Below are 26,562 nucleotides of genomic sequence, written 5' to 3' on the forward strand. Positions count from 1 at the left end.
CCTTGCAAGAATAACTGATGGAGGACAAACACTAAATTGAGCCTCTTCATTGCTGAAAGGTACTACAGAAAATGTTATTTAAGAGTTCTGGCTCTAAAGCAAATCATATCAGGGCTTTGATGGTGGCCTCGCTACTTCCTTAGCGATGTGACAGAATGTCACCTCCCTGAACCTCGTTTACTTAATCTATGACATGAGGATGATCGTTGTTTTGTGGGAGGTTTGAGTGAGGTGCTGTGTCTTAAGTGCTTAGCACAGTGCCCGTAGCATACCTGATGGGCCCCACAGGCTTATTCTCTTTTCTTGGAGGTCACATGACATTCTTCTGCACTGTCTTTCCTACTTGGGGCCCTCATCACAACAGGTAAGGACTGATTTCCCCATTTCAGGTAAAAATGAAGCTCAAAGAGGTATATAATGATTTTTTAAAAGATTTTTATTTATTTGAGAGAGACAGAGAGAGCACAAGAGGGGGAGAGGGCCAAGGGAGAGAGACCAGCAGACTCCCCACTAAGCGGGCTCAATCCCAGGACCCCAAGATCATGACCTGAGCTAAAATCAGACTCTTAGCTGACTGAGCCACCAAGACATCTCAATATATAATGACGCTTGAAGCTTGCTAAGGTTAGTGCCCCGAGCTAGGATGGTGCCGTGGCAGCTCACTGTGCTGCTAGACTGTAGATCCTGAGAAGAGAGAGGCATGCCGCCCATACACTGGGGACCGGGTGGTCTGGGAGAGAGGTTAGCTTGGCTTCAAGAAAGGCCAGGTGGCTGGCAAAGTGTGGGCAGATCTGAGAAGGAGAGAGAGTCAACATATTCCTGTTCATAGCCCCTTCAGTGGGGGGTGACATTCCCACAGAGGACAACCTAGCTACTTAACAGGTCACTTGTGGAGTCTGTAGACCCTTGGCCTTTGCTTTTGTCTCTTACTGACTTAGAAGCCCGGGGCACGCCAGGCTGCAGAACTGTGTTTTGGGAGCCTGGGACTTCATTGGTGCCTACTGATGTTTTGAATTCAGAATCCTGAGTAGAATTCTCCAGAGGTAGAATACTCAGAGAGTCATTTTCAACTTTTCTGGTCAAGCAGACATAAGCTTTCAGGCCCGGGGGGTGGGGCTGGGGGCGTGCCTGTGCTGGAGATCAGGTACAGGCCTCAGGGGAGGGGCATATTTTTATTCCTCTATAGGTACTCATCCTGTTCCTCTGCTCTGTCAAGTGTCCCTCAGTCCCAGCTGCAGGGACTGCATTTAAACGTCCTCATACCCAGGGCTGGTAGAGGGCAGGAGATGGGAACCTTAAGATGAACAATTACAGAGTGAGCATTTATTAACATGCACAAATGGTGTGCACCTCATCTGGTCTTCATGCTGACCCCAAGAGGAGAGCATCCCTTCCCGCATTTCACAGGGAAGGAAACTGGAATGAAGGCAGGGGCAGTATGTAGTCTGAGTTCCCCCGTCTATAAGTGAAAGCGCCAGGATTTGATCCCTGGTTTCTTGGTTTCTAGAACCCAAGTCCATAAGTACCGTGGCTGTCTCCACCCACCACGGTGCACAGCCTCCAGAAACACCTGGGCTCTCAGAGGCACGAACATGGAGATGGTGCTACCCGGGCACTCCAAGATGTTGAGCCACCAGGGAGGGCTCTCACGTGACAGGCTGGATGTGGCTGTTTTCCTCTGTGCTCTAGGTGCAAAGGCCACCTCTGGGAACCAAGCCCAGATCCTCAGAAGGGAGGATGTCTATCTCTCAGCCGTGGGGAAATTGGGCCAGGGTATAAGGAGACAGAGAGTAGAAATCTCCCTGGTTCAGTTTCTTTCTCCCAGCCTAAGTGGTGTTGATTTCCATGCCAGCATGTAGGTGGGGGCCTCTGGTGGCTCTGGTCCTCTGTCTACGTCCATGGGTGACCCTCAGGCCGAGGGAGAAGCTGGGGCAGCCCTAGCTACTTCAAGTGTAGTGAGATGTGGCTCATGGTGTGAGGAGAGGCGTCTGGAGGGCAGAAGGCTTGACGTCCCACAGTGTCCCGAGCTGCTGGAAGGACAGTGGTGTGGTCCAGCCTGTGAGCTCTGAGCCTGGACATCCTTGGTTCAGATCCTGGCTCTTACTTTCTGATTCAGCCTGTTTTATTTCCCCCTTTCCTTTTTCAGCTTTATTGAGGTATAATTGACAAAAAGAAATCATAGGTATTTAAAGTATATACTGTGATGATTGGATATACATATACATCATGCTAGGGTTCTTCCCATTTAGCTAATTAACATATCCATCATTATATATATATATATAGTTTCTAATCACTATATATATAGTGATTAGAAATATATATTTAGGTTGTACTCTTTTAGCAAATTTCAATTATACAATGCAGTGTTATCAACTATAGCCACCGTGCTTTGCACTAGATCCTCAGACTTTATCCATCTTATAGCTAAAAGTTTGCACCCTTTTAACAACCAACCCCTAGCAACGACTTTTCTAGTCTCAGTTTGTATGAGTTTGACTTTTTTTTTTTTTTTTTTTAAGATTCCACATACTTGTCTTTAAAGGCTGGAGCACCTCGTGAATTTGCAAGTCATCCTGTGCCGGGGCCAATGTTAATCTGTGCACCGTCCTGATTTCAGTATATGTGCTGGAGAAGTGAGCACTCCTGGTCCATTTCTTAAACTCTTTGGGTCTCGGTTTCCTTATCCATAAAATGGGAATAATACTAGTACACACCTCTCGGGGTTCTTATAAGGATTAAAGAAAACAATCTCAGAAAATCACCGAGGGAGGGCCTACCCACGGCGAGTACCTGTCACATTGCAGTTGCTTTTGTCCCTCTTGCTGCGCGGAGGGTAATGCCTACCTGGCACGTGGGGGGAGTTGCTCGTGAATTTGGAGGACGATGAACGAGGGTGGCCCTCATGGAGTTTCCCTCCCGGGTCAGCCCAGCTCCTTGCTGAGCTTACCTGTAACAGTTGTGGGCTTGCATCCTCCTGCCCGTCCCCCTCCCCACCCTAGAACCAGGGGCACAGCCTCACAAACCTTTGTGCAGCGATGGGACCAAGGACAGGGGAATCAGACCCTAACTGGAGACAGATCTCTATTTCCCTGGAAACTGGTAGGACGTTCCTGCTTGCTGCTTTCCTAGGTCAGGTTCTACAGATACTTCAAAGTCTTCGGAAGCCAAAGGAAAACGTGATGAGCCGGCAGCCGCCTGGCGGATGCTCTGGTTGTAATAAAACAGGGTTCCCAACAGGACTCCTTTGATGGCTCCAAATGTTGCTTTAGGATCCTCTGAAGAGTTCCGCTGACAGAGGGAGTGTATTATTCATGGCACAGCGGCTGGCCGGCTCTGATCCCTCGCCCCAGTCTTTCCCGGGGTCAGGAAAAGATCAAAACTCTACCCGGAAGTAGCTGCTCACCTTTCAGGTCCTGCGGGTTGTCGATGATGAAATTGCCATTCCACACCACAGCGAAGTCCACGGCCAGGTTGCTGATGTCCATCCCATCATACTGGTACTGCGGGGAGAGGGGCAGGGGGTGCATGGCTCGCGAGGCTCCCTATCAGAGGGGGTCAGGGATGCTGCGGGCATCTAGGGGGACCAGGACTACAGCAGGAGAGAAACCAGGGGCTCTGGCTATCTCTGGGCTGAGAAAGGAGCAGAGGGAGAATCTGGGGAACCCCATTTGCTGCTGGAGTGATGTCTATGGCACCCTCCCCCTGACTCCCAGTCACTAATGCCAAGCGGATCCCACCCAAACCCCTTAGTGTGGTGCTCAGTGCCTCCCGTAATCCAAATCCAAACTCACTTCTCTAACCTTCTCTTCCACTGCCCTCCTATAGAAAGCTCTGAATCCACCTGTCTCCAGACGCACCCGCCCCAGTGCCTCTCTGTCTCCATTCAGCTCACATCTCCAAAGGAACGCCTCTCTCTCCCTAGGGCCTCCACCCTTCAAGCAGCCTGTGTTCTTCTGGTCCAGCTCAGACTCACCTTCCCCAGCGCGTCTTCTCTGACATCCCTTCCCCAAGCCCCAAGCTCCCTGTCCCTCGGCATTGCCAGTTTCTGTCCCTCGCTTCCTGAGAGCCGCTCTGCATCTTTTCCGTACAAGTCCAGTCTCTCTAGCAAGTCCACGTCCTGCTGTGCAAACCCCACCAGAGCCTTGAGCAGAACATATGCACAACAAACAGGGCTGCAGCAGTAGGTGGGCTGGGCACCGCAGGGGTCCTCTGGCTGCATGTGAGCTTTACTTTGGCCAAGAGTCCATTAGGGAAAGAGCTCAGAGCTTCTGGGCACAGATCTGACCAGGCCGACCATGAAAGGCCTCAAGCTGTGGCCAGGAGTCCACTCTCCCATGCTGGTCTTCAGAAATAGGCTGTCTGGTGGCCCGGCCCCTGCCCTGCCCCTCGGTGAAGAAGGCCTCTGGGAATCCCCTCCCCAGAGACCTGGCCCGCCCTGGCCACTGAGCTCTCAGGGCAGGCCACGTTCCTGTCCGCCCTCCTGCCCCCGGCCCTTCCTCCCGCTTCCTCCCTTTGTCCTGGTGCATTTCTTCCTCATCCCACCTTCGCCTTGTGCTTGGCGGCCTTCCACTGATTACAAATTCTATCAAGCGCCTGTGACCTGGGAATCTGACAGCCCCCTGATAAGAAGCCCAGATTCTCTTTATCTCTCCCAGGCGAATTAGCTTCCCTCAACACCTTTGTCACATCACCCCCCATCTCCAGCTGACCCCCCATAGTCAGAGACAGGCGTTAGCAGATAAAAAAGATCTTCTCTGGGCTAGTATTATAATTAAACACCTTGTGCTTTCTGTCTGGCGTGCGGGGCTGGTTTAACCCTTGCCACTCTTGAAACTCACTGCTCCCTCCTTCCCCCCACCACCTCCCCTCACGCCATTCTGCTGCTGAGCTCCTGGCCCGCCATCCTCTGCTTTATGCCTAAATGGCGACGGCGGTTTGCAGGGGAATCCACTGGCTTTGGCTGCAATTTCACCAAAGGCCAAGAGGTCTCTCTGAACTCAGGAAGAGCACAAAGCTCTCAACTGATGCCAGGGGTTCCTCGTGTCACTCGGCTTCCTCTGTCACCACCAACCTCCTCTGCTCTGGTTGAGGGCTGCTGGGTGCCGGCACCCTCCTCTGTCCCCGGGGATGTGGGGTCAGCCTGTGGACCGGAGGGTTCTGGGAACTGGGGCAGATGAGGCTTAGACCTGGGCACAGGTGTGAGAGATAACCCTGCTGTGGGCAGGGCTCGAGTGTGAGCCCTCTTACCGAGCTGTTCTGGCACTGGACGCTGGAGCTGTTGAAGCGCAGGGCGGGCACGCGGTGGACTGCCCCCTGGATGCTGAGGACGCACTCATAGCCTCGCTGGCCCGACTGGGGCTGGGGCAGGTTCCGAGCCTTCAGAGTGATTGGCTTAACCTCTCCGACTGGTATCAGAATTTCCTCTGTGGGCACCAGCTGGGGACAGTCCTGCGGGAGCAAGCAGAGAGATGCCATCTGTCCCGACTCACACCTTCCTCTGCATCTCAACCGGGGCAGGGGGCCGGACCCGGGGGCCCGGCCAGACCCTCTTGCACCCGGGTGGGCTGCCCACGAGAAGGATGTACCTTGTTTAAGGGGCACGGGGGAGTCGGCAGGGGAAATGAAATCTATCTCTTAGCTCCTGGGGCTTTGATATTGTCATCCCCAGCCCACACGTTGTCCCCGATCTGGTGTGCATGTTACAACTTAGGAATTAATTTCAAAGCGCCGGTGTGTCAGGCTGTGGATTTTATCTCCTGCCACATAGATAAAAGAGGCCCCTGTGTGTCCCTCTCCCTAGCCTGGAACGCCCACCTCTCAGTTTCATCCCCTCCCCAGCTCCTGTCTTCCTTGCATGGTCCGGCCGGAGGCACTCTGTTATCGACAGCTTCAGCTTCTCCTCTCCGGCTGAGTTGGCCTTTCCAGAAGGGGGATCAGCCCTCCCGGCAACGCTCTAAACACTTGCTTTGGCTTTTTATCTCATTTCATTACCAGGCCCTGCATGAATGCCAAGTTGCTTCGGAACACAAAACTGAAAAAAAGAAAGTCTTGGTGGGGAAGGGCTGTGGGAAGGGCCATGAGAGCCCAAGGAAGTGAGAGAGCCAGACTGATCTTCCCGAGTTCTCTTCCTAGATGTTGCTTCTCTCCCGAAGGTCAGGTTGCCACCTTCCTGAAGCTCTGATCCCTGGCCCGCTCTCTCCCTCGTGGGAAAGACAGAGCCCAGCAGCCTCTGTCAGTGAGGATGGTAAGGGCCAGCCATCTCTGCGTGTGATCATTTCCTGTCTCCCAGGGACCCACTGCGGAAATTCTTGAGGGAGGCGCCTGGCTCGGCATCCCCTTCCCCTCTGCAGTGGTTCTCAGAGGGAGCATTTGGGAGCATTTGGGGCTTGATGTAGCTATCCTGCTGAGGGGTGCTACTGGCATTGGGGCCGGAGCTGCTGAACTGCCTGTGAGCTGTGGGACAGTCTTGAACAAGGAAAACTGTCCCCATCCCAGGGCTAAAGATGCTCCCTGCTAAGAAGCCGCTCATGACACAGGTAGTGTCGAGCAATGGACAGCCTCAGAATTGGGAGGAGACCTAGGGGACCCCAGTGGAAGGCTGAGGAAGTCTCTTCTCTCCTCTGGGCCTCAGCTACAAGCCCTCACCACCTGGCCTCCGCCTCCTTCTTCTCCGGGGGCGCTCATGCATCCTTCTTCCCCCGAGGCTCTCATGCATCCTGCTCCAGCCATCTGGGACTTCAGGTGAATTCTGGGGCGGGGGGGGCGGGGGTTGTTCCTGACTCATGGGCCTCTGGTCCTTTAAAGATGCTTTTCTCTCTACCAGAAACACTCACTGCCAAGCCCTGCCCCCTTCGACCTCCTAGCCCCTGCCTTAGCCCCTCCGTAGCTGAATGCCTCGTAATTAGCCTTCAAATTCAGCTCTGCAGCTCCTTTTCTGGAAAGCCGTCACTGACCCTTTCCCTGCCCTGGCCTTCAGGATGGGTTATGGATGTTCTCCCATGATCGCGTTTAGCCCTCAGAATTGCAATTGCCTGTTGACTCATTGTCCTCACTGGTGTGTGAGCCTGGAGGATCAGGCTGCATCTCATCCACCTCAGTATCCTGTCTTTATCCCAGTTCCTGACATGTCTTGGACACTTGGCCATTGCTCGTGGGAGGGTAAACAGAAAATGAGAAAATGAAGCGACAGATGAAAAGATTGCAAACTTTCTCTCCACCTCCGGCTTCCTACATTCTTCAGAGTTGAGGGGAGAGCCCTGCCTTCTGGACACCAAGAGACTTGAGAAGCAGTTTGATTCCAAAGCTGGGGTTGGAAATGGTCACTGCTTCTGGAGTCACATGATTACTAAGTAGGCCTGTCCAAATCTAGTAAGGAATCCTGAGAATTTATGAAACGCTGGGGAAATTTTCCACAGAATCTTATCGAGCAGGACCTGGATGAACTTCCTGGGGTCACTGGTGCCCTCTGTCACCTGTAGGGCGACTGCATGTGAGGACGCCTAGCAGACAAGGTCTCTAAAAGAGACAGGATCATAAGGCAACCCCGGAGCAGATGGGTCCCTGTTTAGAAGCTAGTCACTCAAGCTGCCAACTCATAAACGCGCTCTTTACTGCACTTTTCCTTTCATGCCCTGAGGGCACGCTTGACAGTCTTTCATATATTTATAGCCAAGAAAAAAAATGAACACCACTTTAGGGAAACCCAGGTATCCTCTGGAAAAGGAGATACTACTTCCTGTTGGCAGCTAAAAAATCCCCCTAGTGTCTAATAAATTAAAATTTTAATTTAGACTAGAAATAAAGCTGAATTATAAGGAGGGTGTGTGTGTGTGTGTGCGTGTGTGTGTGTGTGTGTCTGAGACAGAGAGAATAAATTTTCAGACACAGAACTAGTTGATACATTGTAAGTGATGACTTGTTGTTTTTCATCTCTAATGAGCTCAGAGAACAAATTCAAATTTTAGCAGCACAGTCTTAAAGATGTGTTTCTGGAAGTATGATGTCTTGCGTTAGTAAACAAGATTGTAGGATCCTTTTAACTTTGACAAATTTACATATATAACAAATATATTTATATACGTACTTACTGTATCGCATGTTTATTTACATATAATACACACATGTGTGCACATCCTCATCTTTTTGTCTGGGTTAAGTCTGATCCAACCTGGAGGTTAGAGAATCGTAAGAAGACACTTTATGAGTACTCCTTAGGAGTTTTATTTTTTTTCTTTTTTGAAGGGATTCTAAAATTTTAGAAAAGGGTTCATGATCTGCTGTTTCGGACTTTCTGGGACTAAATTTAAAGACAATGATTAGGAGCTTCCCAAATGCCGAAACAGGTTCTAAGATTGCCTCAGTAGAAACAGATGTCTTATCCTTTGTTTTTGTTTTTCTTCCTTTTTTTTTTTTTTGGTTTTGTTTTGTTTTTTGCTATTTCAGGCTACACGGAGTAGGATTCTTTCTTTTATTCTCTAGGGTAGAGGAAAGAAGGGGTTGGGGGTCAGGTGTCCTGTCTTCTTGGGAAGCAGGGGAAGATACAGAACGCTTGAGTTGTGAATGGCTCAGGTGAATATGTTGATGAGGGAGCAGCGAATCCTGGGTAGCAATGGCAGTAGTGAAGGCTGAGGGCAGATGCAGGAAAGCCAGAAGCCCAGAAAACTGCCAAGTTGTGGGAACTTCAATGCCTCGGGGCCTTGAGGAAGGCGTTGGGTTTCATCAGATACAATGAGGCCACTTACAATCCAATTGTTTCTTTGAGCGCACGCGCGCGCGCGCGCGCACACACACACACACACACACACACACAGTTGTTGTCCTAAGAATAAGAACACAAATGATCACGCTATGCTTTTCCTGCAGAATGTTAAGACGGTTGTCAGTGTTAAAATGCCCATCGCTATTGCTGGTCTCCACTGTCTTTAGGTCATCTTACTCCTCTCTCTGTCTCTAGGCCAACTTGGCAGCAGGATCACCTCCTTGGCAGCAATCTGAGTTTCTGTCAAGATGAACAGATGTCCTATTTCAGAATATCCTGAGGACGGGGGTAGTCTGGGGAGGAAGAGCCACGGCTCCGGGGAGGGCAGGACTCTGGCGTGGGAGCCCCGCGTGGCTCGCGGCCACATCACCCACTCTGCTTGGCTGTGCTTCTCAGCTCGGGGGACCCTTTGGCCCTCGGAAACGACTTCTCCCGTGTGGAAATGGCATTCTCTTCACCCGCTGGACTTCAAAGAGAGAAAGCAGCCAGTATCCTGGGAAGTTAATCGGATTTATTTGGTTCTATCTTTCCCCTGGGACAGGACGTAAAGAAGATATTTATGTATCTACATCTCACTAGGCCTGCTTTAGCCATGGAAGGAGATGAGCTTTTAGAGCTGAAAGCCATACATACTCCCGTGCACGTCTGCTTGCTAACACCATGTCACAGCTTGATCTGGCCCAGGGAGGCAGAGATTTGGGGGGCCCCATCAGAGATCGGCTGTGCTCTGCACGGTGGAAAGGTTTGGCTCATAACCCTAAAAGAGCTCAAGAGATGGTTCAGTTGAAGTTCAGTTTCCTCATCTATAAAATGGGGCCAGAAATACCTGACAGGCCTAGATGGCTTAAAAGAGGCCTATGAAAGTATGTTGTAAGTGGCAATAGACTGGATTAACAACATGAATATGACTGTATTTCTTGTGTGTGCATGTGGGTGTGTCCGTGGGGGGGCACGACGACGCAGGATCAGAGGATGTCGACTTCCTCATAGTCAGCCTGGGGAACGTTTTACTCTGAGTCATGCTTTCTGCATGTATCTGATGGTCTTAGGAAAATTGCTTAACTTACCTAAACCTCTGTTTACTCATCTGTAATAGAACCCATTTTATAGAGATTTTATGTCTATAGAAAATGTTGCATATACAATAAGCACTCAAGAAATGTTCACTACCAATATTTTTATTTTGAATTAGGTACTTTCTTGTCAAGCTTAAGTGTGGACTTGGTCCATCAGACCTCTGGAAAGAAGTAGGCAGATTTACCTCATGTGCTGGCTGGCCGTGTATCTGTACGTGGGGACTCCTGACCCAGATTCCATGGGAGCCTCCCCATCTGGGGAGATGGATTTGTACCAGTCCCTGCATACCCCAAACCCTCACAACCAAAGAGCATAAAGCCAAATTGGAATCCGGCCGGCAAGTGTGGCTGTGGCCATGGAGACAAGCAAGCTAACTGGCTCTGATTTTCTGCAGAAAGCATACTGTACTCAGCTCTTTTGGATGCCGGAGTTCTCTGTAGCCTTGGGCAAAAAACCTAAATTTTTAGCATCTTGGTTACTACATGTGTCAAATATGAATTATGTGGAACTGCAGGTCTGTTTCGAGAATCAGTTGAGATGCCACATGTCCGTGACTCTGAATCTTTAGACTCATTTGCGATGGGGCCCAAGAATTTGAAAAATTTTTTAAAGATTTTATGTATTTGCGAGAGAGAGAGATCACAGAGGCAGAGGGAGGGGGAGAAGCAGACTCCCCGCTGAGCAGAGAGCCCGATGGGGGGGCTCGATCCCAGGACCCTGGGATGATGACCTGAGCTGAAGGCAGCCACTTAACTGACTGAGCCACCCACGTACTCCAAGACTTTGAATTTTTAACAAGTACCCAGGTGATGCTGATGTTACTGGTCCCCCTACCCTGACATACATGCTTTGAGAACTCTTGGCACATTTGAGAGAATTACAAACGTGTGCTACAGTCATGTTCCGTATACATCAATGGAGCTAATCAGTTATGTATTGTTTCAAGGAAATGGACATAAAATTTTGATTCAGAGTTAGGGGGCCCTTACTGGATGTATGAAAGAGATATTCTAGGACCCCCAAAGAGGTACCTAAGGGATTTCCAAACCCCAGAAAAACCTAAAGACATCAGATCAGACTCCTAATACAGTAAAGAACACCTCACCCAAGGTGGACATGTGTGCTTCTGCTGTTGCCCACATTTTCAGGAATGGGCTCCCCAGAAGCAGAGCTTTGGATGGAAAAGAGCAGGGCCTGGGAGCTATTTGCTGGGAAGGGATGAGCGAATGGCTGTGGCCAAGAGCCCTGGCAGTATTTAAGGCAGCTGAGGAAGTGGCCCTCACAAGCTTGCTGGGAACCTGAATCGATTTTCTTTCCTGGGCGAAGTCAGGAGCCAGACACAGACCGGACTTCCACCCCCGACCTCCAGAGAGCCAAGCCCCAGGCCCGCGTCAGGGGCCTGTGCTGATATTATCAGCAGTAGGAGAATGGCAGTCCGGCCCAGTCCCGCTCAGGAGAAGCAGGAACGTGAGCGGGGACGAAGGGTAACTCTCCGTCCCAAGCAACAGACATTCAGGAAAGAAAGTGAAACTAATAGGGGGTGAGAAGCCTTTGGGGTTCCCCCCCCAGGCCTCCTGCGGTATTCACTCAATCCGAGTGGCCGGGTGGCAACAGCTTCTCTTAGGCCCAGCTCTCTGGAACATTTCGGTCTCTCCCCCGTGGCTGAGAGGGAACCGTGTTCTAGTGACTTCTAAAGGGCACGAAGGGAGGCCGGAATGTTTCCAATTAGCCTTCTGGCCTCCACACCCGGCAGAGTTTATTTGTCTTGCTCTGTGCTCCACTCCTCCTGCCCTCGCTCCAGCTGCAGGCCCCTTTCAGGCTTGGCTTTGGGTTTCTCTCTGCTCAAGGGGGAGCCCCTGGGAGAAAACGTTCTCGTCTAGATCTGCACTTCTCTCTCTCTCTCTCTCTCTGCATTTTGTGGTCAGCCTCGCTTTATTTTATTAAGGAACTTAGAAGTTTAGAAGTGGCCCATGTGAAGGTCAGTTTCTGAGACCCTTTATCACCATCTTTTCACGGCCAGGCCTTTGCCTCTGAGCAGCCCCGTCTGTGGCTTCTGCTGTTCCTGGTCCGCCTTGCCTCCCTTCGCCATTCTTCCGTCAACTCCCCAGCTGGGTTAACCACCCTCCACTCCATACCCGCAGCCCTTGGGTCCTATCCTCTGAGTAAGAAGACTGGCCTGAAAGCAGTTCCATACTCTTGCACAATCCCAGAGCTGGGATTAATTTGCAGTGTCCACTAAGACCAGGGTAGATCTTTCAGGCCAGCTACATCAAAGCACACCAACTGGCTGGAGGGAAATCTTTTTCTGAAAGGTTTTCAGGGCACTAGATAACTGTGTCCATCACGCTGGGGCACCTGCAGACGGCCTGTCTTAAATACCACCCGTGGGTACCAACTATGTTTCTCTCTTTCAAGACGGGCCCATTTTTACATTTTTCTGGCTGAATGTAACATGTATTATTTCAGAAACTCAGAATAATTCAAGGCCACGGGTGTGTGTTTGAGAAACAGTTCAAGGCCTACTATATTCTTATTTAATTTTTTTTTTTTTTTACCTTTTGAGGTATAATTGACAAATGAAATTGTAAGGTATTTAAAGTATGCATCATGATGATTTGAAATATGTATATCAAGGTCTACTTTCTTATGTTTATTCATGGAAACAACTAGCATTTCTATCAAGATTAGGAGACACAGAAGACTCTATTTCTTCTTTTCTTCCCATAAGACTCTATTTCTTGAAATCATGGACAAATGTATCCAAGGAACCCTTCCTATCAATGGCATTTGGGTAAAGTGGCCATTCCTTCCTTCTTTCATGCATGCATTCTGCAAACAGTCACTGAAGAAGACACTGAGGATTTAAAGATAAGATGTAGCCCTTGCCTTCAAGAAGCTTCTAGCCTACTGCAATGGCAACAGGTGTATGGAAAGAGTATAGTAAAATATGCACATGCTATGCTGTCGCTTATTTACATTTGCCGATTTTCTAAAAGGTGGAAGAAGAGGGGAACGTGTGTATACACACATGTGCAACTTGTATGACTACATAGGCCTCTACAGTCGTTCAAACCCAACCTACTGGCCATGCTGCAGTGTGAAAAACATTAAACACGAGAAAGGGAAATTGACCAAGCAGGCTTCATTTTCCTAAGGCATGCTGTGAATGTGTACGAAAGTCAACATCAGTAGATAATCATTGGATGTGATATTCCTTGGAAAGACAAGCAATTTGATATTTCACGGTGTTGATAACAAAGGTGGGTTAGGCCTTGGGGATGGAACACTGACTGTATAATAAGCTGGGGCTTTTAGCAAGGCCTGGTTCTTTTCACCAGCTGAATTTCCTTCTCTTTCTGGAAGGCCACCCACCCAGTCATACATCAGAGTCAAAGAATCATTGAAACTTGGAGTTGGAAGAGAGGTTGTCATGAAAGAATGGTTGAGAGTGAATGTTCTGTTGAATCAGACTGTGTCTGCAGCCAAGCAAAGGGCTTAGACTCAAAGAATCAATGTCATTCACTGCCCTCTTCCAGACAATGGAGTCTGGTTGATTGGCTATGTCCTCAGCTTTTAGTCTCAACCCTCAGTTCCCCTCAAGCCTTTGAATGTAGAGAGTCTTAAGAGTCTAGAAGAGACAGCACATTTCTCTGCCTCTGGGGTATTTTCTGCCACTTTTTTTTTTGCGTTTTATAATAATGGGGCTTACTAACATATAGAATCTCCGGGAAGAAGACCAAGATGGGTCAGGGCAAGGAGATGGCCAAGCCACTGGACTGCCCATCTGAGAAGGGAGGGCCACTCAGACTCACTGGGAAACACCACCATGCCAAGGTGAGCCTTGCTTACCTCTGAAATATTGATCCGGCCCTCTTGGAAGGAGCAAGTGGTGGGGTCGTGAGTGCAGAGGTTCCGGTATTTGCACCAATGGCAGCGGAAGGCGCTGTTGACACAAGACAGGCACCTGCAGGGATGGAGATAGTAAGAGGCAAAGAGAAGGGAGCAAACAAGGAAGGTAAGGGTGCCAGGTAGCCCATATGTCATGATGGAAGTAGGTTACCCTAGTCTCTCTCTCAGGAGGGCTGATTCGTGGGGCATCCCCCAGCATGAGAACTGTGGATTCTCCTTTAAAAGATGTTCTTAGGACCAGAAAATTGAAAAAAAAAAAAAAAAAGAGTCCAAAGTAGAAATAATGTAACATAGAGCAGTGGTGTTCTAGAGCTGGCCTGCATCAGCTCAGAAGAGCTGATTATTTACCTTTCCAGGAATTTTCCAAGTGGTTGGCATCGTGTTTATAGCTTGAAATCAGCCATGGACAGAGTATTGACACCATAGAAATTGGCAAATGCTACATACTAGGTTTTTTTTCTTGATTGCTGGTAGTTAAATATTTACCAGCATTCCACCACTTATAAGAGAATAGCTTGGAAGACATAAGACAGAAAAGCATGGGGATAGAAATTGGGCAGATAGGATTCCAGGCTTGCCACTGCCACTTGGGTCACCTTGAGTAAGTCACTTCACTTTCTGCATTGGAAGTTCTTCATCTGTCTGTAGTAAAACTTTCCCGTCTGCTCCACAGGGCTGTTGAGCATCAAACAAGATAATGTGTAGGAAATGGTTTTGAAAGGTACAATGTTAAATGTGAATGTCACATTTGAGCCTCAACGACTAGTTCAATCACCTGTGTCTCTGGGCTTTGGGGGAGTTAACAATATTAAATGGCAATTTTGTCTCACTCTCCAAGTAGCCAGGCATAGGCAGTAGTATGTGTGTGGCTCGCGCATTTCTTGCCAGGGTAAGCGCTTCTCTCCCTCTAGTTTTACCTGGGGGCTGTGTGTGACCAGACCATTAAAATGGAGTTGGGTTTTGTAGGTGGGGTTGGTCTTCCTGCTCCTTGCCAGGCTCCCCTAATCTAGCCTTTGACAACTAGACCAACCTGGAAGGGACACATCCGGCTCTGCGATCTGGCGCCATCTGGTGGGCATTCCCTTTACATTTAGGTGGATGGGTCTCCATTCGGGGGTGACTGGCTAATTTGCCACCCTGTTTTGGGTGCATTAGCACATCTACACCTCATCTTCCCCATGCTGATCAATCTTATCCCCTTCCGGATATGCCCAAAGTGATTGTATTTCTGAGCTTAGGCCAGACTGACTGGTTCTTGCTAATATCTTATGATTCAGCAAGTAACTAATGAAAATGGACCAAGAATGATGAGATGGGGTTCTAAGCCTGGCTTTTCCACTGGCTAATTTTGTGACCTTCACTGCAGCACTTAACCCTTGTGGGCCTCAGTTTACCATATTAAAAGCAGCGGACTGAACTTGATTCTGTGACTTTTTGCTATGGATGCCAGGAGTGGAGTAAGGGTAAGACAGTGTTTAGCAATAAAATGGAATCTTTGCTGTCAAGCAGACCTGCCTTTTTTTTTTGGTTAAAACTTGCTGCCTGTGACTGCATTTCTGTTGCCATAGCAATGCAAAGTGGTGACATCACACCGAACTGCCATGGAGATGAGGATGCTCTCACAAACAATGAATTCCATCACCACTGTGTTGGAGTTTAGAAGGAGGTTGGGAGTTTCTTTCTCCAAGATGCTTGCATTTTCCCCAACAGGGTTAGCTGGGAGTGGGAAGCCATGGTTAGTGGGCAATTTTATTTCAGCTTCTGCACTTACTGCCCTGCCCCCACCCCAGGCCATTTTTACTATTTGTCCTGTCTTTCTCAGCACATCTATTGACTTATCCCAATGGGGCTCAACTGTGTCTCCTTTCTTAACTACTTTGGAGATCCTAGAGTCCCAGCAGCTGATTCCTGTCATAAAAATCAAGATCAGAGGAGGTGAGGCTCGGAAGGACTGACTCACGTGTCTCTTTTAATGGCTAAAGATTCCTTTCAGGGATAGCTGCAAACAGACCTCTCCCCATGTGGATTGCTGAGCCCCTCTTGTCCATAGCCTGGACCCTACAGACATGATGCCTTGGAGTCATGTAGACCTCAGAGTATTCCTGTCTTAGGAAATGGGAAGGATGGGTCCATAGACTATCCCCAGAGATTGCTCCCTCTGGTGTGGAGTTGTTGCTTGATCTCTCTCCTTGGGGAATGTTCATGGGCACTGGGCCAGTGGCCTTTATGTGGCCCTATTATAGAGACCTAGTTCCCTCTTTCTAAACCAGGCGGTATAGAGTTCTCAGTTTGTATGGAAGGAGTCTCAGTTTCTCTTCCAGTGAAGATAAAAACTAAATACGGGTCTCTCTTCCTGCCCAGCTGTAGAAGTTCTTAGCTTGTGGGCACCAGTGGTAAGTGTCCCACTGCTGGAGATGGCTGGTGAGGTCAGCTGGGCTCTACTCAGGCCCCTCTAGAGGCTGCTGGTTTCCCCCTCCTCTTTTAAAAAGCCAAAGGCTGGGTCTGGGTCACAGTGGCGTGAAAGTCCCCTCTCCCCCTCCCAGCCCGGGGCCCTTAGATCATGTCCTCCCCTGGGGGCTGCTGTGTGCACAGCTGCCTTTACCTCTGTGTCCCTCTCCACTTGGTCATGGAGGATGTGTCTAAACTCTATTCACTGTCAATCTCTACGTTCAAAGCCACCACCAACTGGTCTAAAATGGAGAACTTTTCTTATTGTCCTTGGACCACGACCTTCATCTTCATGTCAAACTTTCTTTTTACCATCTTAGCTTGAGAACTGGGGGTAGGGTTGTAGAGGGGTCAGGCAAGGGAGTCTGGATGAGATCAGAGGCTGTGGACAGTGAATGCCATTCTGTTTAATACAACTGAATAAACTGAACAGAACTGAAAAGGAACATTTATGGAGAGCTCACGCTGTCCCAGACAGTGTGCCAGGTCCCTTGGGGAGACTGAGAGGTGAAACCAACATGACTGGAGCTTAGAGAACCCCCCACACCCGTATCCAGGCCCCAGAATGCTTACAGTTGGTGGGCACTACAGTTGTAGAACTTGAACTCGGTGCTGACAAATATCTTCCCAGTCTCCTTGGATCTCAGCTGCAGCTCTAGCCCAAACCAGTCTGGGGGAAAAAAGGAGAGGGTAACAACCTGGGGGCCCAGTGGAGAATCTGAGGGTAATCCATGAAGCCACTCCAGGGCTCTCTTGGGGCACAGACGGTAGATGAAAACTGCCTGAGGGTCCCTTTGGTCCCGTTGAGACACCCGTCACTGGGACCCAGCCACCCGCACACCCCCTCTTAGGGGAAACTGCATGAATCACATCCCACAGAAACCCCTGCTTTGGTCAGGCATGTTCAGCTACTGAAAGACTTTCAGAAATACCAGGCCAGAACCCCTCAAACCCCCAGTTCCATGGAGAGACCGCTGAAAATCACTGGCTGGAGCCACTGACATTCCTTGAAGGGAAGGGAAGTCTGGAAAAACTCTCTGCACATGGTGAAGACTTAACCCAAGTTGGAGCAAGGGATTTCCTTCTTTATGACAATGAGCTTTCAAACTCAAACAAGTTATATAAGCCCATGTTTAGCATCTGCGATATGAAGGCTCAGGCAGGCAACTTTGGCGCTGGTACTCGCCACCACATCCCCCGCGCCCTCCACTTGCTACCCCTTCCACTGTGTACTCTACTGTTGACCATTCTGGTAGGGCAGCCCCTGGCATGTGACTTTCATGGCGCTCACTTCTTACCTTGATCAAGAGGGATGACAGGGACATCCTTGGGCCCTGGTGAGATGCAGATGACCTGGCTCCCAGACACCTGTCCCTCTACCTCAGTCAGGTTCCCAAAGGCACAGGAGATGCCCACAGACAGGTCAGGAGCATCACTCACAACCAGGTTGAGCTGTGGGAGGAGCAAAGAGGCTCAGGAGCAAAAAACGATGCCATAGGAAGAATCCTAAGGGCTCCGGAGACCAGAGCTCCAGGCCTGGCCCTGCTGTGGCCTGCTTGTGGACTAATGTCCCCTGAGCTCATCTCTAAGGAAGGACATTGGTCTAGTGATCCTCTGGCTTTGACACAGAACAATTATAAGAGTGCAGAGTCAGTGGGTCTTTATTAATATCACTGTGCATTTATTTTTCAGTCTTGGCCAGCATCAGAAAGGACTGGGTGAGGGGACCTAGAGGGAAAGGTACCAAAATCCACCTCAGACCTCATCATTTTGACATGAAACCATGACCCTGGAAAGCAAATCACGAGCTGAGCCCTTTGCAAACAAGCCTTAACACTGACTTACCAATCTCGAGGTTTACCAGGTTGGTGGGAGACAGCTAGCTCCTCAGCCTGGCTATGATTCAGGCGCTGCTTATCAGGATGGCAAGTGTCCTAGGGTTTCTGCCCCTCTGTCCTCCCAACCCCAGGTGCCCTGCTTGCTGACAGCCCCCCTCCAGTAGGGCAGTGGCTTCACAAGGAGCTGTGGGGACCAGAGAAAGCAAAGAACGTGGACACCAACGGCCCGGATGATATCTGCTGCTGCCTATGGATTCCAATGATCTAGGCCAGCACTTTCTGGCTTTTTCAAGTTTGCATACCGTCCTTTGAATGGTAAAAATACCACTGACGGCCAGAAATGAGTTTGTTCGCAATGACCACAATAGAACATCTAAGCGATATTTGACACAATAGGTAAAAAATGCCCCTGGCTTCCTCTAGCAACAGGGGGTGACCATAAGGGTTCATGGCAACAATACCTGCCCCTCCCCAGAGCCTTCAAGTTGGGAGCCACAGTGTAGGTAGGTCTCCCATTGTCTTCCTACCAACACCTGGCTGTATTTATTTGCAGAGGTTTCTCACTCACAATGAGTGTCACCTAGCCTCTCCAAACATTTGCTTGCTGCTGAATCCCTGCCCCAGTTTCGTTTCCATGGGGCCAAGAGACTTAGGTACAAACTCCCCTATTTGTTCCCTCGGCTCCATGGGAGCCAAAACCTCCTGGTGGGGATGAATGAACAGAAATCTTGGAAGGTTCATTAACTAATTAACATCCATAAACACTCATAAAACCTTCAGAATGAAATAATCGTGCAGGGCCTAAGGACATGAAATATTTGGGGTTGTACCTCGACAGGTGGTTAAGGGCTGTTTTATTCTCTTTAATATTCTCTTTAAGTACATACCAACTGTGACTTAAGCCTCAGTCTCTTTGTCTCTGTCTGTCTCTCCTCTCTCTTTCTCTCTCTCTCTCTCTCTCTCTCACACACACACACACACACACACACACACACACACACACACAAAGGCAACTCTAAGGTCTCTGTGAAAAACCACATGAATGGAGGAATGTAAATAGAGCATATAACAAACAATGTGTTAATTTAGTATCGGATTGCACTATGTTGTAGATGCTTGTTACTAAATGCAGAATCTAGATTTACAAAACAGATCAATGGGTAATGAGTTTGCAGGGAATACAGAGAATGACTGTGCCCTTTACAATAGGAGCTACCATAGGTTTTATATAAACACAGTTTCCTTGGAGCATTTAAAGTGTGATCCAGTGACAGATACACGAGCAAGTGTTGAAGGAACACATGCACACCACGTGTGTGTGCTCTGTGCTCCCCCACCAGCCCCTGGGATACGTTTCTTACCCGCCGGCTGTGTTCAGACACTGAGATGCTGCTGGGATGCACCTCGAGGCTCATGCACTGGCTGATGCTGGCCGCAAATCGGTTAGGTTCCCAGGCCCTCTGGCACTTGTCCCTGCGGGAGCACCTGCCACAGACAGAGATGCACAAGAGGTCAGGCCTCTGACACCCATCTGTTTGGCTCCACTGTCCCCTGAAGGTGGGGGGTTAAGAGGGGTTTGCTGCTCTGGGGCTCTTGGCTTGTCTTCTCATTACACTTTTCACTTACCCCAGAGGGCCTGGGTGACTCCCAGATGGTCCTGATCACAGGTAAACACAGACTAAGAGGAAGTTGGATTAACCCCCAATACGAGAGGTACAGTTTAGACATAAAGAATAGCTCCTGGGGGTGCCTGGATGGCTCAGTCGGTTAAGCGTCTGCCTTCGGCTCAGGTCATGATCGCAGGGTCCTGGGATCGAGCCCCGCATGGGGCTCCGGGCTCAGCCGGGAGCCTGCTTCTCCCTCTCCTCCTTGCTCTCGCTCTCTGTCGCTATCTCTGTCTCTCTCTTTCAAATAAATAAATAAAATCTTAAAAAAAAGGGGGGCGCCTGGGTGGCTCAGATGGTTAAGCGTCTGCCTTCCGCTCAGGTCATGATCCCGGGGTCCTAGGATCGAGTCCCACATCGGGCTCCCTGCTCCTTGGGAGCCTGCTTCTCCCTCTGCCTCTCTCTCTCTCTCTCTTTCCCCCTCTGTCTCTCATGAATAAATAAATAAAATCTTTAAAAAAAAAAAAAAAGAACCTCCGACTCTTGATTTTGGCTCAGGTCATGATCTTAAGGTCCTGGGATGGAGCCCTGGGTGGGGCTCCGTGCTCAGCGGGGAGTCTGCTTGAGATTCTCTCTTTCTCCCTTTGCCCCCCCCCCCGCCCCACTCCCTCACTCTCACGCTCTCTCTCAAATAATTAACTCTTTTAAAAAAAAAGAAAATGGCTTTTTAGCCCTTATAATAATAATATTAACGATGATGACTACTAATGTTATTACTCTACTCCAAAAAGATGTCAAACGCGGGACAGGTCTTCACCGGGTGGGACAGCATGCATGTGATCTCATGGCTGGACTAATGGCTCTCTGAAGGCAGGGGCCATGTTTTATTCATTGAGATATTCTCCCTGTCACATGCTATATTTTAAATAAATATTTGTGGTGTGAAATAATGCCTGGAGACAGAGAGGCAGCCCAGGAGGGGCAGCCAGGCCTGCCTCCATCGGAAAGCCGAGTGGCCGTCTCTCCCGACAGCTTCATCTCTGCCCAGGGCGGCAGGTGGGCATGGTGACGCCTGCGGGCAAGAGCATCTGGTCACCACCTATGTCACATGGGAACACACTCCAGGGCTGGTGCTTCTCCAGACCAACGAGCCCCTGACATACCAAATGATGCCACAATCAGGCAGTGATTCCCACCCAAAGTCCCCCCGCCCCTCCCCTCTTCCTTTCCAGGCACATAATGGATCTAAATATGAATGCTGTCAAAGAAAAGAATTATTGAGGTTTAAGTGAATCCTTAAGATAGCTCTAAAGTGAGCTCTTGACTGGAGCCTTTATCTCATTGACTCGCTGAAATGGCTCTTTTTTATCATACTATTTATGGCAACAGCCCTAACAGAGATAAATAGCCTTGGAGACACTAACACACTTGCAAGAACGAGGCAAACAGAAGAGACAGGAAGGTTTCAAATCCACCCAGACCCAGAGCCTCTTCAGCAATCTCCCTGGGCCCCTGCCTCCAGTCCAGCGTGTGGGCCTGGGAACAGCAAGTGGGCGCGTCAACTCCTTCCTGTTACCGAGGCAGGCCCCTGGTGGCAGGTGCGAGGGCATGGCAGGAGGGCTGCTGACCACGAGAAGGACCTAAGAGGAGAAAGCTCTGGGTGGAAAGAGGAAAAAGTTCATTCCCAAGTGCTCTTGGCAGGCAGAGTGGCTGGAAGGAGAGGTGTGCCCCAGAGGTGGGAGGGATTCCCTGCCACAGGTAGGGAGTTCAGAGGACGGAGGAAATCGGAGACTATCCTGATGTGGCTCAGTCATTCTAGAAGCCACAGCCCACCCAGACAGGAGGATGACAGGGGTGGTGTGGGGCCACCGGGAGACCCGAGCACCGTGATAGATTGATAGGCTCAAGCACAAGCTGGGGAACACGGTTGTCCTTGGTGTTGAATTAATGACAATCCCCCATCTGTAAGGGGTGTGTTCCACCTGTGAGAAGAGCCACTGGCTCAGAGGCTGGGAGGGCAGGGCAGGGAGCAAGGGAGTGGGTGGTGTGGCTGGGCATGTGCACTGCACAGGGAGAGGGCAGGTAGCCTGGGACACTTTGCATGGAGTGGGGGCAGCAGTCAGGGTCCTGGGAGGAAGAAATCCTCCTGATGAGAGATTCAGCTGGCTGGCCCGTCAGCCACACTGAGGGAAAACACATGGCTAGCCACCTCTGCCATTCCTGGGGCATCCACATCTTGTCTGACCGAAATGGCGACTCATTGCCTCAGTTCTGGCAGGAACATTTTCGGCAAAACTTCTTGAGGAGAATCTCTTACCTCCAAACCCAAGCAGGGAACCCAGTAGTTGTGGGCTCAAATCCAGTCCAGATTTTGTATCTGTGAGGCGCCTGCTTCCCTCCCTCCCTCCCTAGCCCTTGCAACACCTGCTGGAGAGGCCGGAAGCCAAGAGCTATTGTGCAGGACCCTGAACTCTGGCCCCCTGCCCCCTCCGCCTCCACCCCAAACCCGGCACATTTCACGGAGATGCGCTGCTGGCTGGCACTGAGCCACGGAGCTTCCAACTCCATTGGGGAACAGAATTCCCAGCCAGGTCCTGCCTTTGGGTTTTCACCCTCTTCTCTCCCTCCACAGCCCTTCAAATTAGGAAGTTTAAGTGTGATTTTGCATTTCTATTGAACTGGTATTCAATGGCCAGGATGTATCTGAATAGGGGTGTGAGGCTAGTTAGAATGAGATGCAGACTTCTTAAAATCATGAATTAATGAGGCCAGAAGTGTCCTCCCAAAGGTTCAGAGATCATAATAATTATTTTGATTTGTATAGCCTATTCTGGGCTTCCTTATTTCCAAAGCATTTATTATTTCATTTAATCCTCACAGTGTACCTGCGAGGTAGGCATTAGCCCTATTCAGCGCTGGGGAAGTGGAGGCCCAGAGTTGTCAGTGGACCATCCAGGGTCACACAGCAGCTCACTGGAGTCCAGATGCACACCCTCCACCCCGGCCCCCAACAGTGCGCTACCATCTGCACGCTGGTGGCAGGATGCACTGAGGAGGTTCTGAGGAAACCTAGAGAATTCTATAGTTTCCCTGGTGAGTTCTTCTGGTACCACTACCCTTGCCAGCGTTGACAAGGTGCAGACGCGGGAGCAGCCGGGAGGGCAGAATTTAGAAGTGAAATGAGAGGCAAAGGCATGACGCTGGGAAGAAGGACCCCTGCCTACCCATGGCCTCTCTTCCTGCTCTCCAACCCAGATGAGAATTATTGGAAATTCCCCTTGCCCTGGAAACCATGGTCACATCCTCATTAACAGTCCCAGGAAAGCACCTGGTCATCTGCATTCCAGGCCTGTTTTCCGAACGATCCCCAACTTACATATTGTGCAGGGCACACCAGCCACAGTGAGGGTCCCCCGAGCTCAGACATTCCCCACAGGTCGTGTACTGCTCACAGGATTCTACGGGGACCCTGGTGATCTGGCAGAGAGATGAAAGAGAGCACAGTTAGACCAGGGAGTGATGACTGGCTGATGTGTGTTCAGACTCACCTACACCTACCCACAGTTACTCTGTCACCGCCCCTAAAAGAGGTAACACTGGACGGCGGGGGGGGGGGGGTGGGAGTCAATGGCCTCTCTCATTTGTTTGCCTGGTGCAATGGGGGTACAGCTAAGGGGAATGTGTTTCTGGGGGTGGCCGGCCCAAGGCTGCTTCTTGCCTTCACCAGGGGCAGAAGCAAATCTTCCTGTCTCTATCTGCCCGCCACTCAAGTCCTTTTGAGAGCTGGCCATGTTCGTGAAAATGGTTAACTCTGTTGAAAGCCTATTGAGTGCCACCAACTTGTCTCTGAAGGGCTTTCAGCTGGGCTTGGGCTGAGACATCCTGCCCACACAGAAAACATTTAAAAAGGGAGAGAAGGAGAAACTTTTCCTATCCAATAATATTCATCGTATGCCACAGTCTCTTTACATCCAACCAAACATACCACCTGGATCCAATTATCCCATTCTCTGATGTTTGCATTCAATTTTTTCTAGTAAATCTAACATCCTTTGAAAAGTCTGGCTAAATGGGAACATCCACAGAGATGAGCTGCCTGTCTGAGTCCGTCTTGCTAGGGAAAGTGGGAATTTACAGATCAAGTCCCTGTCCCCCACCCCAAGGATGCAGCCCCAGCGAACTCCTGCCAGTTGCCCCGTGGAGCCCTGCAGGCCCTTGAGATGGGCCTGTTTGGACCCGACACCACCACCTGTCCAGCGTGTGACATTCAGGCCAGGTAAGGGGGTCAGAAGATTGAAGTCTTCCATTTGCGATACTAGGTACTGCTGCAGGTTGGGGCCGGAGGCTGCTGGGCTGCAAAACCATTTGCTGGGCTGGGGCTGGGCTCTCCTTTGTCAGGGCAGAGATGTCCCCCACCCACCGGATGTGTGATCACAAGTGCAAACCCACAACCCAGGGTCCAGCCGTATGGTGTTCTGCCTCCGGGCAGAGCGACAAAGGATCTGCCCGAGACACTTTCACAGCATCCTCCTGAGAGGCTTTGGAGTTTAACATGCTTATCTAGCAAATCTTTATCATATGTCACCACAGTGAGGCTCCGGTGCTATGTGAGAGGGAAATACCAGCCATCAGGACACAGAGCCTGCCCCGCAGAGCTGAGTCCAGGGGGACTTGGTAACTGCAAAGCTGGAGCTCCTCGCCTGGGACAGGCGTGACCTTGGAGGAGGGGCACCCAGGACAAGCTGTTGGGGAAGCAGCCGCTGGACGCTGGAGAAAGCGTGAGTCAGGGTAGGAGACAGATGCTGCAGAGACATGGAAGGGCACGGCACGCTCAGTGATTATCACAAGCCAAAGTGATCATGGACAAGTTCAGCAGAACTCAAGGGTGTAGGCCGGCTGGGGTGGGGCGAGATGTCAGGGCATGTACTCCCGGGCCAGACAATGAAAGGTCTCGTGCCCAGCTCCAGGAGGCTCCTTTTCTTCGTTGGGTGCTCCTCGTTCTTAGCGCATCCTAACAACTAATATTCGTATCGCAAGGCTTTCCTATAAGTGGGTGGACATGATCAGCTTTAAACAGCCCTAACCTCCTTTGAATAACAAAAATAGGAAATGCAGGAAGGATAATAGTCAAATCTTGCAATTCAGTTGAAGAAATTGGTACTGTGAGTGGAGGCTGGTCTGAAATACCTCCTATATGCTAGACCGAGGGTGTGAGTCCTGTGTGACCTGACCAGTTGATATAATAGCTCAAGGGGCTAATTTGCTCCTGGGCTGCATAAACAGACAACGTGTCAGGGTGGAGAGAGGACACCCCACAGTGGGGAGTGCCCAGCTCAGGTCTCAGCTCCAAGAGCGGTGTTATTCAACCAGAGGTCCTTCCCAGAAGAGTGGTCAGGACGGGGTGGGATCCAGATGCAGCATCTGAGGTGCAGCTGATGGACCTGAGATGTTTATTTAGATCCAAAAAGATGAGGCTTGAGGTGGTTTTCCAATGTTTAAAGGGCAGCAATGTAACCACAACAGGACTCATGGGTGAAAAATTTCAGGAAAGCCCAAACTAGGAAGGTCAAAGTTGTCCAATAACATCCAGCCCTCGCTTCTGCAAGGAACTCCCATCACTGGGATGCGAAAGCAGAGTCAACGTGACAGGTGTCTGGAAGACTGTGAGAGGGATGTCTGCCCTCAGAGGGAGGCTGCATTTGTCCTTCACATTCTGACCTTTGGGAGTCTATTTCCCACAGTTTACCTAGCTCCTCCTTGAGACTGTTCACGATTTCTGCCCCGAACAATTTGGTACAATTAAAAGAGACCATCCAGGGGCACTGGGGTGGCTCAGTCGGTGAGGCGTCCGACTCTTGATTCTGGCTCAGGTCATGATCTTGGGGTCCCGAGATCGAGCCGTGCGTCGGGCTCTGCGCTGGGCATGGAGCCTGCTCGAGATTCTCTCCCTCCCTCTCCCTCTGCCCCTCTCCCACTGCGCGCGCGCGCACACACACTCTCCCTCTCTCTCAAATAAATAAATAAATAAATCTTTAAAATAACTAACTAACTAACTAAAAAATAAATAAAAGCGACCACCCAGCCATTGCCATGGGCCACGGGCATCATCACATCGCCTTAAGAAGTAACCCTTGACCTCTGACTCATGGCCTGTGATCCCTCCAAGCAGCACCTTTCTGAAAGCCTGCCTCTCCGGGGCCTGGAACTCTCAGCCCTCCAGGATCTCTGTGACCCCATGGCCCGGGGAGCTTCCGCCGGCCCCCTCCAACCCGCCCTCTGAGCCCTGAGTGCCACTGCAGCCCAGGGCCCAGCCTTCTTTTCTTGGGTTCCGAGCTCCGTGTGAGTGATGTCTGCATCTGGCTGGAAATTAAAACAACTGTCTGCATTGCATTCGGCCTGTCTGTCAAAACACAGCCCGGCTCTCAGCAGCTGGGGAAGGCGGCCCTGAATGGGAGCAGTGTCTCCAGCAACAAAGCCCACTTTCACGCCAAGTGCCACGGAGATAGAGAGAACCCTGTTCTTCTCCAAACATGAAACCAATAGCACAACTATTTTTCCTGTTTCCTGGGCCCTCCTGGTGGGAATTTCTCTCTCTCTCTCTCTTTTTTTAAGGCACCGAGTTGAAGAGCAAAGTGAAACAGGAAACTTCTGGGGTGGGGGTGGTTCTAAAACTTGAATGATTCTCTCCTCTGAGATCTACTAGCCAGGCACAAACCAGAGGCAAGAAATGTCACTGGGACTGGGAAGAGACCCTCCACGTCAGATGTTTCTGTGGGTTCTCTGTCTTTTCTATATTCCTGTGTTTCCATATTCATTCATCAGCCCATATTCATTGATCACATCCTACATATAGAGAGGGGCCAGTGCTAGGCACTTCAGGGGAATGAAAGCAATTGCACATTAAAACACAGCCATCAACTTCAGG

The 26,562-nt window shown here is 50.1% G+C and overlaps 1 protein-coding gene across 1 annotated transcript in view; it reads right to left on the reverse strand.

The window, feature by feature from the left end:
• The window catches only part of PLXNA2 (plexin A2), a 204,372-nt gene that overhangs the window by 50,224 nt on the left and 127,586 nt on the right, over positions 1 to 26,562 (reverse strand). The window contains exons 5-11 of the mRNA XM_028125850.2: positions 23,014 to 23,114; positions 19,395 to 19,518; positions 17,494 to 17,647; positions 16,769 to 16,865; positions 13,688 to 13,802; positions 5,251 to 5,451; positions 3,407 to 3,503 (exon numbers count right to left, since the gene is read on the reverse strand). Of these exons, the coding sequence (XP_027981651.1) occupies positions 3,407 to 3,503; positions 5,251 to 5,451; positions 13,688 to 13,802; positions 16,769 to 16,865; positions 17,494 to 17,647; positions 19,395 to 19,518; positions 23,014 to 23,114 (889 nt within the window). The remainder of the gene's footprint in view (positions 1 to 3,406; positions 3,504 to 5,250; positions 5,452 to 13,687; positions 13,803 to 16,768; positions 16,866 to 17,493; positions 17,648 to 19,394; positions 19,519 to 23,013; positions 23,115 to 26,562) is intronic.

The sequence above is a fragment of the Eumetopias jubatus genome, unplaced genomic scaffold (genome assembly GCF_037043125.1).
Source record: "Eumetopias jubatus isolate StellerSeaLion01/CBP00866 unplaced genomic scaffold, mEumJub1_p1.0 scaffold_12, whole genome shotgun sequence".
In the NCBI taxonomy this organism is placed as follows: Eukaryota; Metazoa; Chordata; class Mammalia; order Carnivora; family Otariidae; genus Eumetopias; species Eumetopias jubatus.